This window comes from Takifugu flavidus, chromosome 11 (genome assembly GCF_003711565.1).
Source record: "Takifugu flavidus isolate HTHZ2018 chromosome 11, ASM371156v2, whole genome shotgun sequence".
Taxonomy (NCBI): domain Eukaryota; kingdom Metazoa; phylum Chordata; class Actinopteri; order Tetraodontiformes; family Tetraodontidae; genus Takifugu; species Takifugu flavidus.
Window position 1 is genome coordinate 7,897,867 of NC_079530.1, and position 15,695 is coordinate 7,913,561.

The following is a 15,695-nucleotide window of genomic DNA, read 5'->3' on the forward strand; positions in this document are numbered from 1 at the left end:
ATATAGAGAAAAAAGATGGGTTGCTCTTACTTCATGTTTTTATAGCAAGTCCTTACACCCGTGGTTGTCGTGATACTCGGGTTCCTTTTTGTGATCCAGTTGATGTTGTTTACAGCAGCTATACTTGTTAACAGCACAGCAAATTTAATTAGCTGTTTTATGGCAGATTTACAGCCCAATACACTGAAAGAGAATATGGCTGCTGTCTTGTCCTTATTAGCAACTCAAGGACTTGTCAACAAGGCCATTAAACAAATAACCTATGCATGAGTATACACATAGGTGGACTGTATGATAAAAAAATTCTCGCTCAAACATAACAGAGATACCGTACATACATTACAAGGAGCACCCCGTACATACACACAATTACTGGACTTTACACAGTACGGTTGTGGCTCAACTAAGCTGTTTAATTGGTATATTGTCTTTGTAAACATGTTTAAGAGTGTAATGTCACGTCCGCTAGAATGCTTTAGGGATTTGCATTCTTACGGCTTGTTTTTAATGGGCCTTTTCCAGTTGACCTACGACATCGCACAGACCACAAAGAGCAAGCTAGCAAAGTAGCAACCCGGAGGTCAACTGGCATGGCAACTGACAACACTGTGAATTTGTTCATAGAGAACATTCTGTCTGTTCTACTTTTTCATCCCCAATCTTACCTGTAAACTCTTATAAATCTGAGATGACACCAGCAGGAGGATAACAACGAAGCTAGCAAGCAGACGCTGTCATCCGAGCAGCGGAACAGTGACAGCTAACAAGAGAAGACATCACATTAGCCGTCGTGGCAGCGCTCTGGCTGCTGCTGCGGCTGCTGGAGTGCTCGTGCGCCTGTGTTGCTACAGGTGTAATATTCATTCATGCTTAAAGAGCCTGACACTAGCGAGTGAGCAGCTGGCGGCGCACCAGCACAACACCTCACAGCTGGTTAATGTCAGTGTGTGCAGCATGAGAGGACACAGGCTTGAGGGAGTTTTGATTCACAGAGTGCTAACAGGGAGTGGAGGACACGGATATTTCCGAATAGCTTTATTTCACACAACTGAATTCACGTTTACTCTAAAACCCCGTATTACTACTGTGTTTATGTTGATTGTGGTGCTTCATTCATCCATTCTATGAATTAAAAATGTGTTTTGTACTTTTTCCCCCTGTGTGTCTCTTACTCTATAGCAGCTGATGAGGGAGCGACAGCAGATGGCCAGTCGTCCTTTTGCATCGGTTGCTGTCGCTCTGGATGCGGGAAGTGACCGCGAGGAGCTGCTACAGGTCAGAACACAACACAGACACGCAACCATACATGACAGCAACAACCAACATCCAAAGAAGAGACGGGAACATTTGTGTTTTTTAGTCCATTTCAGTGGTGTGTTTCATTTAAAATGTCCCTTTTTGGCTCAGACATGAATCTAAAAATAGAAGGGAAAGAACTAATTGAACAAGGCCACCAACAAGATGATGCATGAAAATGTCAAACTTGGCCTTTTTTCTCGCTACAGCTCATATTTTTGAATTCTGCCACTAATAGTCCGCAAAAATAAGGCAGGATTCTTCAGACACAACATTGGCTGTGTGCCTCAGCCGTCAGATGCTGAAATGAACTTCAGAACAACACTCCAGGAACAGTTCATCATTATGTTTGTGTCTGTATGTTGCTGAACAAGTAGCTCAAAAGGAGCAGATGATGTGGATTCATGCTGGCTGTACAATCTTCAGGGCTGAGAAGGTTGTTTCTACTTCATAAGGGTTTAAAGGGGTTAACAGGAATCCTGGGTACGTAATGCTCTGCTATGAGGTGCATGAAGGTCACAGTCTGATGCAGCCCGGTGGAGACTCTTCATCGCCACTACAGCCAGAGATCATATCCTTGAATATGGCACACGCTGCTGCAGATAAGAAGTAACCTTGGAAGTCGGATATCCATTGAAATTGGTTTGAATATGTGCCAAGAACCAGACAATAGAATGAACGCCGTCCGTTCCAAGGACGTGTCTTTGTTGTCAATTTTGTAATAATCCCGGTGTGTCCCTTAATGTATGAACTGAGGTTGAAGAATACAAGCCAGGCTTTGGGCTAAATCTGCAATCCAGCAAAAGAGAGGGAAAAAAAATCATAATTTGACAAGCGGTAAATCCGAATCAGGACCTGCTTGTTTGAAATGCTGAGGAAGTGTGGATACAGCTCGCCCAGAAAGACCTCCACATCCCACCTCTGGAAACCGCTGATGCTAACGAGGGTGGACGGCTGAGGGGAGGGAGTGCAGTTTGTTTTAATAGCACATTTTTGACTTTGCTGGTGGGTGAGAACAAGGCTTTTTGAGGTCCCACTTCACCTTCAGCCACCCGTCCTGAAGGGCTGTCGCGAGGCCCTGTGGACGTTCAAGAGCGCGACTGGCTCGGCTCTTGTGCTAAAAGATTGCAGAGAACATTTCAGCGGACGAGTAACCACTACATCCGATGTGTCCTCCTGAGAGGGAGGAGCAGGCGGCTGTTCCAACTTCTGTCCACTGTGTTGCAACGATCCTTGATTGCAGTCACATGATTTACAGGGCAGCTGAGCAGGCTTCTGCTCGGCAAACTTCCACTAGGTCGAGCCTTTAATATATTTGAGACTGTGAGATGCAAACATAGTTTAGTTGTCATGGCTAAATTAGCACACTCTAAAGGGTGTGTGTACCGGTGACCTGTCAGGGGTGTATTCCTGACTCTCACCCAGTGACTGATGGCGTGGACTCCAGTACACCTGTGACCTTTTGGAATAAATAAGGATTAAATAAGCTCAATTTGAGCTCTTGTAGCAACAGATGTTACATGAGATTTTCTTACAAGAGATCAACAAGGTGGCACTTTAGCACCAAACACAGAGAAAACTGAGCCACCAAATGTTAGTCGCTAGCATCCCATTAGCCTAGCACATCCGAGTCCTCAGAATTTTATTTTTTTGTTTCTTTTTTTTAGTTTTACCTTTAACAGCCCACTAACAGTGCGCTAAGGCTTCCTGTCACTACAAAGTTGAAGGCTATGGAAACAATGGTTTAAAGACTGCAAGGACATACAAATTAACTGGTTTTAGTGCTGTCATGACCGGACTGAGGTGGGTTCAGCTGTGTTCCTGTGGAAAGCTCTTCTTTTATCAATGCCTCACCTGAAGGTGAAAGACATTAGGGCAGAACACTGAGGTTAATTACACCACATCTGCTTCACACATGAGCATAATTGTGTAACGAACATGGTAAAGGGGACATTGCCAATGCTCCCCTGTATTATGCAGTGGATGGAGGGCAGTAAAACAAATGCAACCCTCATCGTCACGTTTCATGCTGTGGTTACAACAGAAGACCTGCAGGGTCCAAACTGAGCATGCAAAGGTGCACCTTTTGCCTTCACTCTAACACGACAAATTATCCAAAGTACAACACTATCTTTACTACATTTTCCAAATAAATGTCCTTAATTAATTCCACATCGGAGAAATCTGCTCATTCACTCCAGTGGAGGAAGTAAATCCGTCCATCAGAGTCTTGATTTAAGCTATATCTTTGTCTCTCGTGTAGAAGGTAACTACCTTTTGGCTTTTTGACTTCTTTAATGTGGACTGCAGGACTTGTCGTCCTTCTAAGCTTCCTAACAGCATTTATCAACATAAATCGACGTTTGCCCCTCATCCACAAACCGCTGCCGCCTCGTTGCGAAGCCGCTGAGATAACGCGAGCATAAGCGCGCCTCCACCTGGGAAATGCGGAAACCACCTTGCTGCGATTAATGACGTCCCTCGATCAATTCCTACCACGTGTTCCGATGTACTGTATCGATTCTTCAGCTGTGAAGGTGTGTTTTGCCCCAGGAGGGAGTGTTTGAGAGGGTGGGAGGGGTGAATGGGAGTTGGGAGAAAGACAAAGATAAGGAATATTCATGACATCTGGGAGTGATGTTTAGGTAAATACTGATTTAGACCCACATGTGCACACACGCTGACACACACAGACACACACATGCGCGCCAGACCTTATCAGATAACACAAAAGCTTCTTTCACGCAGACGAAAAATGAGAAAAAGCACAAACACTCACTGAAAAGCATGCTCCTTTGCATTCATCACAGACAATCGCCTGCGCACCCCTCTGGTTTACTTTGGCATCCGTCACCTGTGGTTCTCTCCAAGCGTCTCCCATCTGAAAGGCATCTCGGCGCCCTCTCCCACACAAACAGAAGCAGAGAGGGACGTTATTAACTCGATAAGTCAAGCTGCTGTCACGCTAACGAGGCTAAAACAAACCCATTCCTCTTAATGGGCTATATGCACTTTCACAAAAGGCTCCTTTTATTTAGCATCTTCTCTGTCTTTGATAAAAAGAAAACAAATTGCATCATGAGAGTTAGCACACATATATTCGGGACTTTTTAACCATTGTTGTTCCAGCCCGTGAGGAAAACGTGGGGTGACCTTTTGGGGTTTTCACCAGCTAATGTACAAAGATGTTGATTCCAACATATACAAATCTTACATTTCTGCATGTCCTGACTGGTTGTGTTGAGAGAATGCAACACCTGTGTGTACCAGCGGCCTTTGACTTTGTGAAACGGGAAAAAAAACATTCCAGGCAGTTGTGAAACAACCTTCTGATTTCATCGGACTGAAGTCAGAATTCTTTGTGTTGTGCGTAAATGATACTGCCTTACAGAAACTGATCGCACTGGTCTTTTACAGCATGTAAACAAGCACCATTTCTTTCCCCAAACTGCTGAACAGCCAGAAATATGTTCCAAGGCTGTCAGACTAGCTGTGTTTAAACTCCCGTCTCTTTCTTCCTCTGCAGCCGAGGACCTGAGGAGGTGGTTTTAATACGGAAATATGGCTGATTTTCAGGATAACTGCTTTTTAAAGCATCTTTTATCACCAAGTATGTCTCTTTGTTCGCGACAACGTCTCCTTGTCTGCGCTACCACATGGCAAATTACATACTGGATTTCCTCACCAGAACTGTAAAAAAATGTTGTTTTTTAATTTAATTTTATAGTAATTTTAAGCATTATGCCTTTTAAACATCATCTATGGATTTTTTTTACACACCTGTGCTTGATCCATAGTGGCAGTTTCACACTTTAATGCACATTTATTAAGTTTATACTAACATTTTTCTTCAGTCGCCTCCTCTTGGATAAAATAATAAATGACAAATGCATTGATTTTTACGGTCTGGAGTGTAGATCCTCTTGTCCCGGTGCTTTCTGAGCATATATAAATGGCTCTATATATTGTGTATGAATGTGTAAAGATCCCAAGCAGTATCTTCGTGGAGCTGATTTCTAACGAAGAGAATGTAATGGCAAGGTTTAGTATGAACCATTCTGTCTTTGTAAAAGATTACATTTAAACAAACTGAACAGCTTCAGATAGTTTCTCCCTCAGGAGCGAGTCAGTGAAAGAACAGTGGGCTCCGTGCGTACCGTGAGTGGTGCTCTGTGTGCTGTGATCGTCCCTCATTAGTCTATTTCCCCCCCTTTTTCCTTCGCTCTCCTCTTAATGATGACTGTGTTTCCTTCTCCTTTGCTCGGGATCAATACCAACGCTGCTCCTTCTCCCCGTCTCCTCCAGCACAATTTGTCAATACTGAATTTGGAGGAGGGAAAAAAGATGTTGCGGCGCGACGATGGCCTCTGCACCGTTGTTATGTAGGTTTCTGGGCTCATGCTGTGTGTGTGTGTGAGTGTGTGTTGGTTTCTACAGTGCAGCCAGGTGTGTGTCATCCCTCGTGGATATGGCTACACGTCCACGGCTGCTAGAAAACACATTCATCTTCCCAACACTAATAGTGAAAAGAGGAAGGGACTGCGGTGTGTCCGTCAGGAGACGACAGAGGATTAAAGGTGTTTCTGAATTAAAGATATACCCCCATTTCCTAAATTATAAAAAGTCGGTGGCAGGGAAGAGGTATGGCTTTCAGGGAGCATTAGAAGGATGATTAATTTGTCACCTCAACGGAGAAGTGTGTGAGGTGTGGAGGTAGAGGTTATGAAGAGGCCCCGCTGTCCTTCCTTGCAGTAATGGGATTGTCTGCTTGCTGACGTCCTGAGCGAAAATTGAAAGCAGCAGACGGGCAACAACACACGGCTTGGTTTTTATTTATTTTCCTTTTCTCTCATTTGTGGAATGTGCTCAATACGCCGTGCTGAGGTAAAGGTGTGACCCGTTCTCCTGAGCGTGCAAGACTAGGGAGAGGCATTAGAAGATAAAACACAGGCAGGGAAGGAACGACGACAAGAGAGATGCGAGTCAAAACAAGGGGCGCGTGACCACAGACATTCTCATCCATTCGATTTTTACGACTAATGCTCATGAAAATTAGTGACTCCCTTTCTATGTACTCCAAGCAGTACATGTGCCAATTTATTACCGTAGTAAAACAAAACAAGGACTTGGGTTTATATCACATATTCTGATCTTACGATGAGACAAAGAAGCTCATCAAAATGGAGACGCTTTGTTTTTACCATTATAACGCAGTTTTCCTTTTGCAAGACATTGTCGTTCTCTTCCATAGCTCCATACAAGATAATTAAAAAGTTCACTGTAATTATAGTCTAAGACTGAAAAATGAGGACTTCCTTGTGTGAGGAACAGAGTTGAGTGTTAGAGTCAGAGTTGAGTTAAGAAAGAGATAAAATATGGCTCAAATACTTCTCCTATTGCTGCTTTTTTTCGGGCATTTAAGGAAGAGAAACCGAACTTATGCCTTTTCTGTCCTCTCCTCATTTCCACTCCTCTTCTTCACAAAACTTTGCTATCTCGGTGCGATCAGACCTGTCAGGATAATGCTGGAGCTCATCCCAGGGAGGACGGTCGCAGACACAGATTGTCCCCTCTGAGGGCGTTTCTCACTTGTTTACCAGTTTTAGGTGACAAGCTGTATTTGAGACGAAGCAGAAAAACAGCTTTTATGGGGAGAAGAAAAAAGGTAGAGGTGCGAGAACAAGCGCTGCTATATCTGCTGTTGGTTCTGCCTAATTATAGGGACAACCATGCCACTTTGTTCCAGAAAATCTTTCAAAACTTTCAAAACTGGAAGCCCCCCACTTTAGAAATATACATGTTATCCTGCTCCCTCCGTCACTCTCCTCCAGCACGGAGCTGCGGCACATTTTCCCTCTGACCTTTTCTTTTCTTCATAATACTCTTCATCGCCAAACCTTCTGGCTAATATGAGTGTGTTTGATTAGTCAAGTTGTTCTCAGTTCAACACCAGAAACGATTAGAAGCACGTGCCACCCCGAGAAACTTGCAAGAAAAGTAAAAAGCTGAGGTCTGACACACGGTAATTAGGAGGTGTTCCTTCTACCTTAAGTGGAAAAACACACACTGAATGAGGCGCTGTCTCGCAACCCTGATCAGCACCGTTTCCTCTCAATCCCGCCGACTCCCCGCGGAGTGCAGCCATGGGTGGAGAGACACAGGGGCAGGAAATGGAAAAGCAGTTTTCAACGGATAGAGGATTGGAGGTGACAATTTTCTGCCCTGCAGGGGTAGACATGCATGGCTGGCCTGACCTGCTGTGGAGGGCAAGATGGGAAAGCACTCTCCACACCTCCGGGGCCAGGCATACGTGCACCTCTCATGCCTCTTACCCAACCAAACGTGCATGCTGGCACATTTGACAGGCTAATATCAGAATTTGGTGTCGGAAAATGGGTTGGGTTGATGTTTTCAGGAAGCAGAAGATGTAAACAAAAGCAAACAAAGTGCACAGGTGTGAAAATAAGGAATAAAAAAGGGGTCGACTTCAATCACAAGACCATTGCTGATGGCTAATCACCGTAAAAGCCCGAACTCTGGCGTTTCTGCTTTCTCATGCTGAAAGGTGATTACATCTCTATTTCATTTCCATGCCTAAAAAAGCCACAATAGATTTACTCCACGATAAAGCAACACAATCCTAGAGAGAAGCATTAAAAGACTCGCATCCAGATAATCAGCGGAACAAAGATCCCGCTGCGTGTTAAGATTGTGCCTTCAGCTTTTGTTGATGTGAGCAACGATAAGATGAGAGCTGCGCCGGGGCAAGAGTCCGACGTCGCATTTTCCTTTACTTCGGCGGTGATGCAGCAATCCATCAAAGTCGAAATGTGTTCATTTACATCATGGCTGCATTTAAAAAAGAATAAATCTTTTTTTTTTTAAATCCTGGTGCAAAGAAAATAACTAGAAGGATGAGTTGGACATTTCCCTGAAGTTCCAGTGATCACCGGAACCTTTTTCACACGCTTAAACAATAGTGTGCAGCACTGCTGCTAAACTGCTGATTGAGTAGCAATGTTAGGATATTTCTTGCCTCTATTTTACTTTTTTTTAGGTTTGTGTTTTTCCAAACGCTAGACTGCCCCAGTTCCTCTTATCCACCCACTTTTATTAAAGCTCTATTCTCACAGTAGGAGGGAAGTGAACCAAAAACACACTTAAAATGTGTCTTTAGGGAGCGACCATCAAATATTGGGCCTATGGACTGTGGTCCATACGCTGTGATGTATGAGTTGTAGCATTGTCTGTTGTAGCAAAGTCTGCATGTGATGGAGGGAGCTGCTGATTTTCTGCAGCTCAGTAACAAAAGTCAACCTTCCATTGATGAACTACAGGACTGGCCGCTGGGTTTGATAAGAATTGATTTTACTCATGTTTTAAAACATTGTTGATGAAGTTGAAGATTTATAGTCAGCGCACATCTTAAAAGAAAGCTAATCCCGTATGGGATCCTTGCCGGCCCAGGATTTCTCATTGATTTGTCATTTCGGGCGACACGCTGACATGTGATAATCCTCCTGTCTGAGGAGAATAAAGACTGAAGATGGTTCTGAACCAGCAAAAAGCTGCATGGTCGCAAAAACTCTTCCTGGATTATTTCCAATAATTCGATGAGGGAAGATGAAGAGAAATTGCTCCATATTGCCAAGCAGCCAATTTCTGCATTGCCCACAGTCAGCAGAAAGCGTTGTCTGATAGCTTAAGTGGCTCTTTATATTTAAAATATAAATATAAAGATGGAGGGAGCCACTGTACTTGAGTCAGCTGAAAAAGCTTTTACAGCGAGGTGACAGCTCAGCAGGATTTTACTGTTGACTTGAACGTTTACCTGGACTCCGCCCACCGAGGCTCCTTTCCAACCTTACCCCCCCCCCACACACACACACACACACACACCTATCCTCTGTCTCTCTGTATTTCACTTACTGTGATTACATTGGGAAAGGATCCAGCAGAGAACACACACACACACACACACACACACACACACACACACACACTTACTCATCAGATTTGCAACTTTTCGAAACCACCATGGAGAGAATTTTGTTTAGTTGTTTTAACTTTGAAATATGGAATAATATTTATACCTTTTGAAATAAATTAGCACCACTTTGAAGCTATTTTGACATAATGCACTTCTTGTGATGAAGAGCCATAATAATTAACACTCCCGGTCATTTATTATGGTATTTAGCATCATGTTAATATTTCCAATATCACTAATGATTTATGCACGCAGTAGGTGCATGCTTTAATTTACAAGAAAATAGTTATATTAGGAATAGTTTTCAGGATAACTGGAATATTCCTCACTGAAGCGCATGGATAAATACATTATTGTGAATTGAAATTGGTTTTACATTATTTATATTAAAATGATTGATAATTATAAATCACTGAAAACCACCAGTGCTTCATATTTCAGATTTTGAAGTAACTACACATGTTTCATGAGATTACATGATTTACTGAGCTGAATTTATCTCAGTACACTAGAAAAAAAGCACAATAAAACATAGGATTTCCTGTTGCTCTGGCAACACTGGCTAATAAAGTCAGAAAATTAATAGAAAACATTAGTTATTTGTGAATGCCAACACAGAATTATTGTCATATATTATAGTCACTCTGACTATTTCAGTTCAGCCATGTTGTCCGTTGTACCTTTTCTAATTTATCTTTATTTTTTTATTGTCTTTAATACGAGCAGGAGATTCACGGTGGAGTTCAAGAGTGAGCTGAGTCGTGTTGTGTTTGTGCATTTGAATCGAGTTAATAAGAACACCATCATTTACTGACACTCAAACACTAAACAGGAGCCTGAAGTCTCTAATTATGCTGCATGCTCCAGCACTTAAAGGTATTAGCACCACACGGAACCTTTCCATGTGTGTTTGTCTACTGTGTGTTTGTGCTGAGGTGGTCAAAGTTGGGCACAGTTGCTAATTACTTCGAAAGATTGATTATTTTATTATTTCCTAAAATGTTACATCTTTTCAGCAGTTATAATTGAAAGTCAGCTTTTACTAATTAGCTAAAAGTGGAAAGTTTGCTGTGATTAGCATTGTTCATGCTCATCAGACCTTTAATATTTTAATTTTCAGACGTCGGCATGTGATTGAAGGTAAGGTTTGGAAAACAATACGGATGGTTTTAATGGTGAAATGAGCAGAAGATGCTCCCATTGTGAGGAAAAAAAACTTTATTGAGGAGGCTGCTGGCATTCACGTATAATGGCTGCCACAGGACTGGAGAGGAAATGTTCACGGCTCAGCTGTGAAGTTCGCAACCTCCCATGAATGGAGGCAGACTTCCCCCTGTGCAGTCAAATGGAAAGAAAACAGTTCCGACCCACAACTGCTCGCAGGCTCCGTCGGTTTTAAGATAAGATAAGAAGATAATGCGCTGCCTTATTTACTCTCAGAGGGGAGTGTGGTTAGCACAGAAATATTACAGGTAAGTAAAGCAAACAGACCGAAAGGATGAAAATTAAAAAAATAAAAGTGTGTGTGTGTGTGTGTGTGTGTAAACCCCACCTCTCCATAGACCACAGTAATGTAGAGGCTTTGTGTTTATGACCTTTGTGGTAGAGAATGTCAGAAGAGTCAAACCAATAATCGACATGTCACGACTCCCCCACATGCTCAGATGAGGAGTAACTCTACACCAGCTACACACATTTCCATACAGACAGTTGCCTGTACTACCGGCCCCGAGGGCACTTTATAGAGCCCTTAGTAAGTATCTGAATCATATTTATGTGTGCGTTTAATCATTTTTCCTACATCTGGAAATGGTCTCTGCATGTGTTGGGGGCAGGTTTTGGTGTCTAGTTCTGTCCGTTTTCATTTGGAAAGTATGATTGCGTCTGAAGCATTAGCAGACAAGTTGTGTTGGCTGGTGTCCAAATGGCTGTTTTTGTCTACATGAGCACGCCGCCAGAGAGAGTGATCCCCTACCTGTGTGCATTAGCTGCACAGCAGGCAGCGCTCCACACGCTGCAGTCCGCCTGCTTCCCCCAGCTGGGAGCTTTGATAATGGAGGAGGTGGCAGCAGGGATCAGGATATTACAGCATGAGCTCAGGGCGTATGAGTGTCTGCTACATCGCTTAGATGGATCGGCCGCCACCGATACCACCGGTTCCAAACACTGCCGCAGCGGTGTCGCCGTCACCTCTTTCACTTGTGTTTTTCTCGCTTGTCTTAATTGTGTGGGTTTTGTGTCTGTGTGTGTTGGGTGTCCAGGCTGTGCCGAAACCCATAGCCATGGAGCCGTGTTGGGGGAGCAGAGCGGGTGTTCTGACGGTTCTACTGTATCTACCCAGAGTCCCATCTGGAATACCGCCACCAGGACAGTCTGGTATGGTCCTCTCACACACACACACACACACACGCCATTACATGTTACTGTGGTAACAAGTAATTAACATTACAGTCTACAAATATGTGTTTTTTTTATATGTTTTGATTGAAATAACCATGATGTAATGAGCAGCTATAGCATCACCAATATGTTCATGTAGAAGTGTCAGTCAAATGACTTTTTATGACTGTTTGCACCAACTCCTGTGTTGTGAGTAGTGTCTGATGCTGTAAACCTTCATCTGTCTCCAACCCTAAAATCCCTCATCAACCTCATTGTAAACTCACAGAAACGGCGCGCACCGCTTGTGATGCTTTTAGTTCTGTCTGTTTTTTTGGCGACTGGTGCTTCCCACGTGCCTGGCGGCAGCCTCTCAACAGCTCCCGTATTAATGGGTTTTGAAGAAAAGCAGAGTAAACATGCTGTTACAGCGTCCTTGAGCCTGGGTGTTTACCAGCATCATGAGCATTGAAACTATTTGTAGCCACATAAAGGAACTCTGTAGAACCTAAATAGTTTGATAGAAGGCATCAATTAGAAGTCGATGTTTTCTGTTGGCTTCTGTCCAACACATTTGGTTTTACTGGTAATGGAAGCAGAGTTGATGGGCTTTAAATATCATAGAGTCTCGCTAGGAACCAGGAGTTTTCCAACATTTCACAGCTTAAAAGTGCTTTTAATAGAAGCAGAACACAGGAAAAACAAGGCACATCAAGAGTGTACAGCATCTGGGTGTAATCAAAGTGTTTCTATATGGTGAGAGTGGTATGGTCTTACTTTCGGCTCAGTGGTATAATGAATTATTCAGAAAAACTCTTGACATATGGCACCTTTTAAAAAGGGTCTAATGTGGTCAAACCTGCCTGGTTTTCCCTCCAAACCCTTCTCGTTGGATCAATTGTTCCCCTGAACGAGACATCCTGATTTCCCCCCGTCTGAGGTCATGTTGCCGCTATACGCAGAAGACATCTGATATCTCCCACCAGCTCACGCCGGCCGCTGTGTGGCCATAAAAATTAGTGAAAGGACAGCTGTACTTCCTCACCAGACCGGGAGCTCGTGCACCGTCAGCAAGAGGCCAATCTTCTCCCCATCCAGATCATCTTCCACCAAGCTCTAGTTCCACTCCCACCCACACGTATACATTTCCCAGTTTTTATTTTCTTTTTCTTCTCCCCTAAAGCTGTCTGGGAGATATTTAAAGTGTCTGGTTTTGTCTTTATACACTCTTAGAAATTCATGTTCAGATGGTTCTCCTTTGGTCAAGTAAAGGTGGTTGTATTTGGAAGCTGGTTCTATCTAAAAAAAACAAACCCTAGAACCTATAGGATTCTTTGTCAGCAGCTCTACCTGGAATGTAGAGAAGCAATTCCACCAAAAACCATATCTTGAATGGTATCATTTAAAACCCAGAGGGGATGCTATGTCAAAATCCCTTTTGTAGGAAGGGGCCCTCAACCTGTCTCAACCTGTGCAAGCAATTCCACCAACAAGGTGTTTATGTCTTCAAAACCTTTGTTTTTTCATATTTCCATTTTTTTCAGTAAAGTAATTAAACGTATGGCTTTTTAGCATCTTCCTTATGGAAGATGAAGAAGATGAAGAAGAACCCTTATGGAACCCTTCACAGCCTATGCTTCAATAGAATATAACAAAACAACAACAAAAAACAGTGACTAACACAGGAAATACAAAGGTAGCAGAAATTTAAGGAAATAAGTCATTTCTTAAGAGAGAAAGTAAATGTTTTACTCCACCCAGAGGCAATACTGATGGTATCAGACCCCCCAGAGGGCTCCATGGTAGAAAGTGCATTAGCAGCACCTGGAAGTGTAAGAGGCTAAAAGGGTCCGATAACTGGTATCGAACTGAACTGAATGCAACAGAATTCTACTAATTACAGCCGTGAGTCGTGAGTTCAGGTGCCTGATTTTAAAAGGGTTTGGGTTTAATGTGTAAATGCTTGACAATCCTTTTTGTCACATTTTATCCCTACTTAATAGTGATAATCACGCTGAGGTCATGGGTCATGACAACGCCACATAAAATGGCTTGTGTTAACACTTAAAAAAAACCTGATTGAAGGTATATTTTTTAAAGCCCGTCGTCCGACTCCTCTCTTCTTCCCATCCTCCCACCCCTTCACTCCCCAGAGAGGTTCTCAGCGTCGGGTCAGACAACAGTCCTCCATTGAAGTTAGCGTTCATGGGCGTGAAGTCACTGCAGGCTAGCTCCGCCCACTCTCGATGGGAGACACTTCAAGAGGAATCCTCGATGAGCGAGCCTGTTTTAGCCTGCGCTGCCATGCGCTGCCTTCTCTTTTTTCCTCTTTGTTTTTGTCTTGTCCTCCTTTGCTTCACTCCCCTGAGGTGTTACCATTAACTGACCCTTCATGTGTGCGGGGGGGGGGGGGGGGACAACAGCAGTGGTTTAAAAAGAGAGAACGGGAGAGGATAAAAGGGTGTAATAGCAGACTTTTTCCATACAGATGCCAGTTCTCAGCCTTTATTCTTCAGTCTGTCTCACATTGCACTATTTCACAGCTTTCTGTTAAAGTCTCAGACTGACAGCCAGCTCTTTTCATGCTGTTACATATCTTCCTCCAATGTGTTGTCTTTTGGAAAGGGACCTGGTGCCACAGCGTCCCAACAAGTCTCAGAAGTCGCAGATAAGAGAATGTCTCTTCTAGGCATGATTCCCTACATCCCCTTACTGGAAATCTCTGTTTGGCTTTGTGCTCTTTGTCCTTGTGCTATTGTAGAAACCGCTAAATCACTCTGCTAATGAAAAAACATTTGATTTCCTATAAATTCAAATTATAATGATAATTCTGCCACAGTGGAATTTCAGCTCCAAGCATAAATTAAAAAGAGATTACTTGACATTTTATTTCCATATTTCCATCAGTAATTTTTTTTTTATGTTTGCTAATTAATCAAAAAGTACAGAAGTAACTGGAAAAGTACATATGTAGAAGACAAGAAGGTCAGTTAAACAAGGTACCCAGAGAATTCTGACACATTCTGTGACAGCTGTAATCAGCCGAGTTGCGGCGGATGAGCGGCATCAGCTGGACCCCCTATTCTGAGTGATTTTAAGCCACATTGACATGATGAATGAAGTGCAAGCAAAGCACTGACAGTCACGGCACAGAGCGATGGATGAATGGATGAAAGAAACGCTAAAGTCGTCCTATTTTTGGGTTCAGTCTTGGCTTTACTCGCTCATGGAAATGACTGAAAATTAAAAGCTGAATTAGCCTGTTGGTGCAAAACCCACAGTTTTCTTTCTGAACTCTTATTGTGTTATTCTGACCTGACTTTTCTTTTTGCATAATCACCAAGCCAAATTATTGATCAGCGCCATATTGAGCGCCAACAGCCCATTTGACAGAAGCTAAAGGAGAGGGCGCTCGGCTGACTGGTGGTACTTTCACTGCATTTTATCCTCATTTCTGTCCTGGTCCAGAAGCAGAGATCTCTCTTACATGGATGGATAATGTTTAAATTCGGTGGATGTTTTCCAGTTATTCATAATGAAAATGGGGGGACGGTAAGTGTTGAGTGGATTTGCGTTTGGAGCTGCACTATAGGCCGCTTTGAAACTTCTTGCTCAAGCTTACTGGGTCAATAGTGACACAGGCACAGCAGTATTTATAACAGCCCCCCTTTTCTGCACTAATCTGCCTTTTCAACATCAGAGATATTTTGAAAAAAAGGTACTGTAAGATGTTAAAAGTCTTCAAACTAGAGTAGCGCAACAGAGAAAGGGGGTATTAAAACGAAGACAGGTTCAGTAGGATGGCATGACAAGGGCAGAAATATACTTGCAAATGAAAACAAAGTTAGAGCTGCATCAGGAAGAGAAGGAGGTAAGGGATTAAAGGAGTGGTAAAAATAAGTGGAGCGGCTGGAAAGATCCTCAGCATTGCCGCCCCTCCCAATCCCCCAAAACCAGACTTGCACATTACTGCAGTTACACAAATATAAAAGCTTTTGACTAAGTGGGGATGAAGAAATGGAAATATAAG

The 15,695-nt window shown here is 43.0% G+C and overlaps 1 protein-coding gene across 1 annotated transcript in view; it reads left to right on the top strand.

Moving 5' to 3' along the window:
• Nucleotides 1-15,695, top strand: part of LOC130534273 (attractin-like protein 1) — a 62,766-nt gene that overhangs the window by 41,050 nt on the left and 6,021 nt on the right. Inside the window, exons 8-9 of the mRNA XM_057048301.1 lie at nt 1,180-1,275; nt 11,548-11,662. Of these exons, the coding sequence (XP_056904281.1) occupies nt 1,180-1,275; nt 11,548-11,662 (211 nt within the window). The remainder of the gene's footprint in view (nt 1-1,179; nt 1,276-11,547; nt 11,663-15,695) is intronic.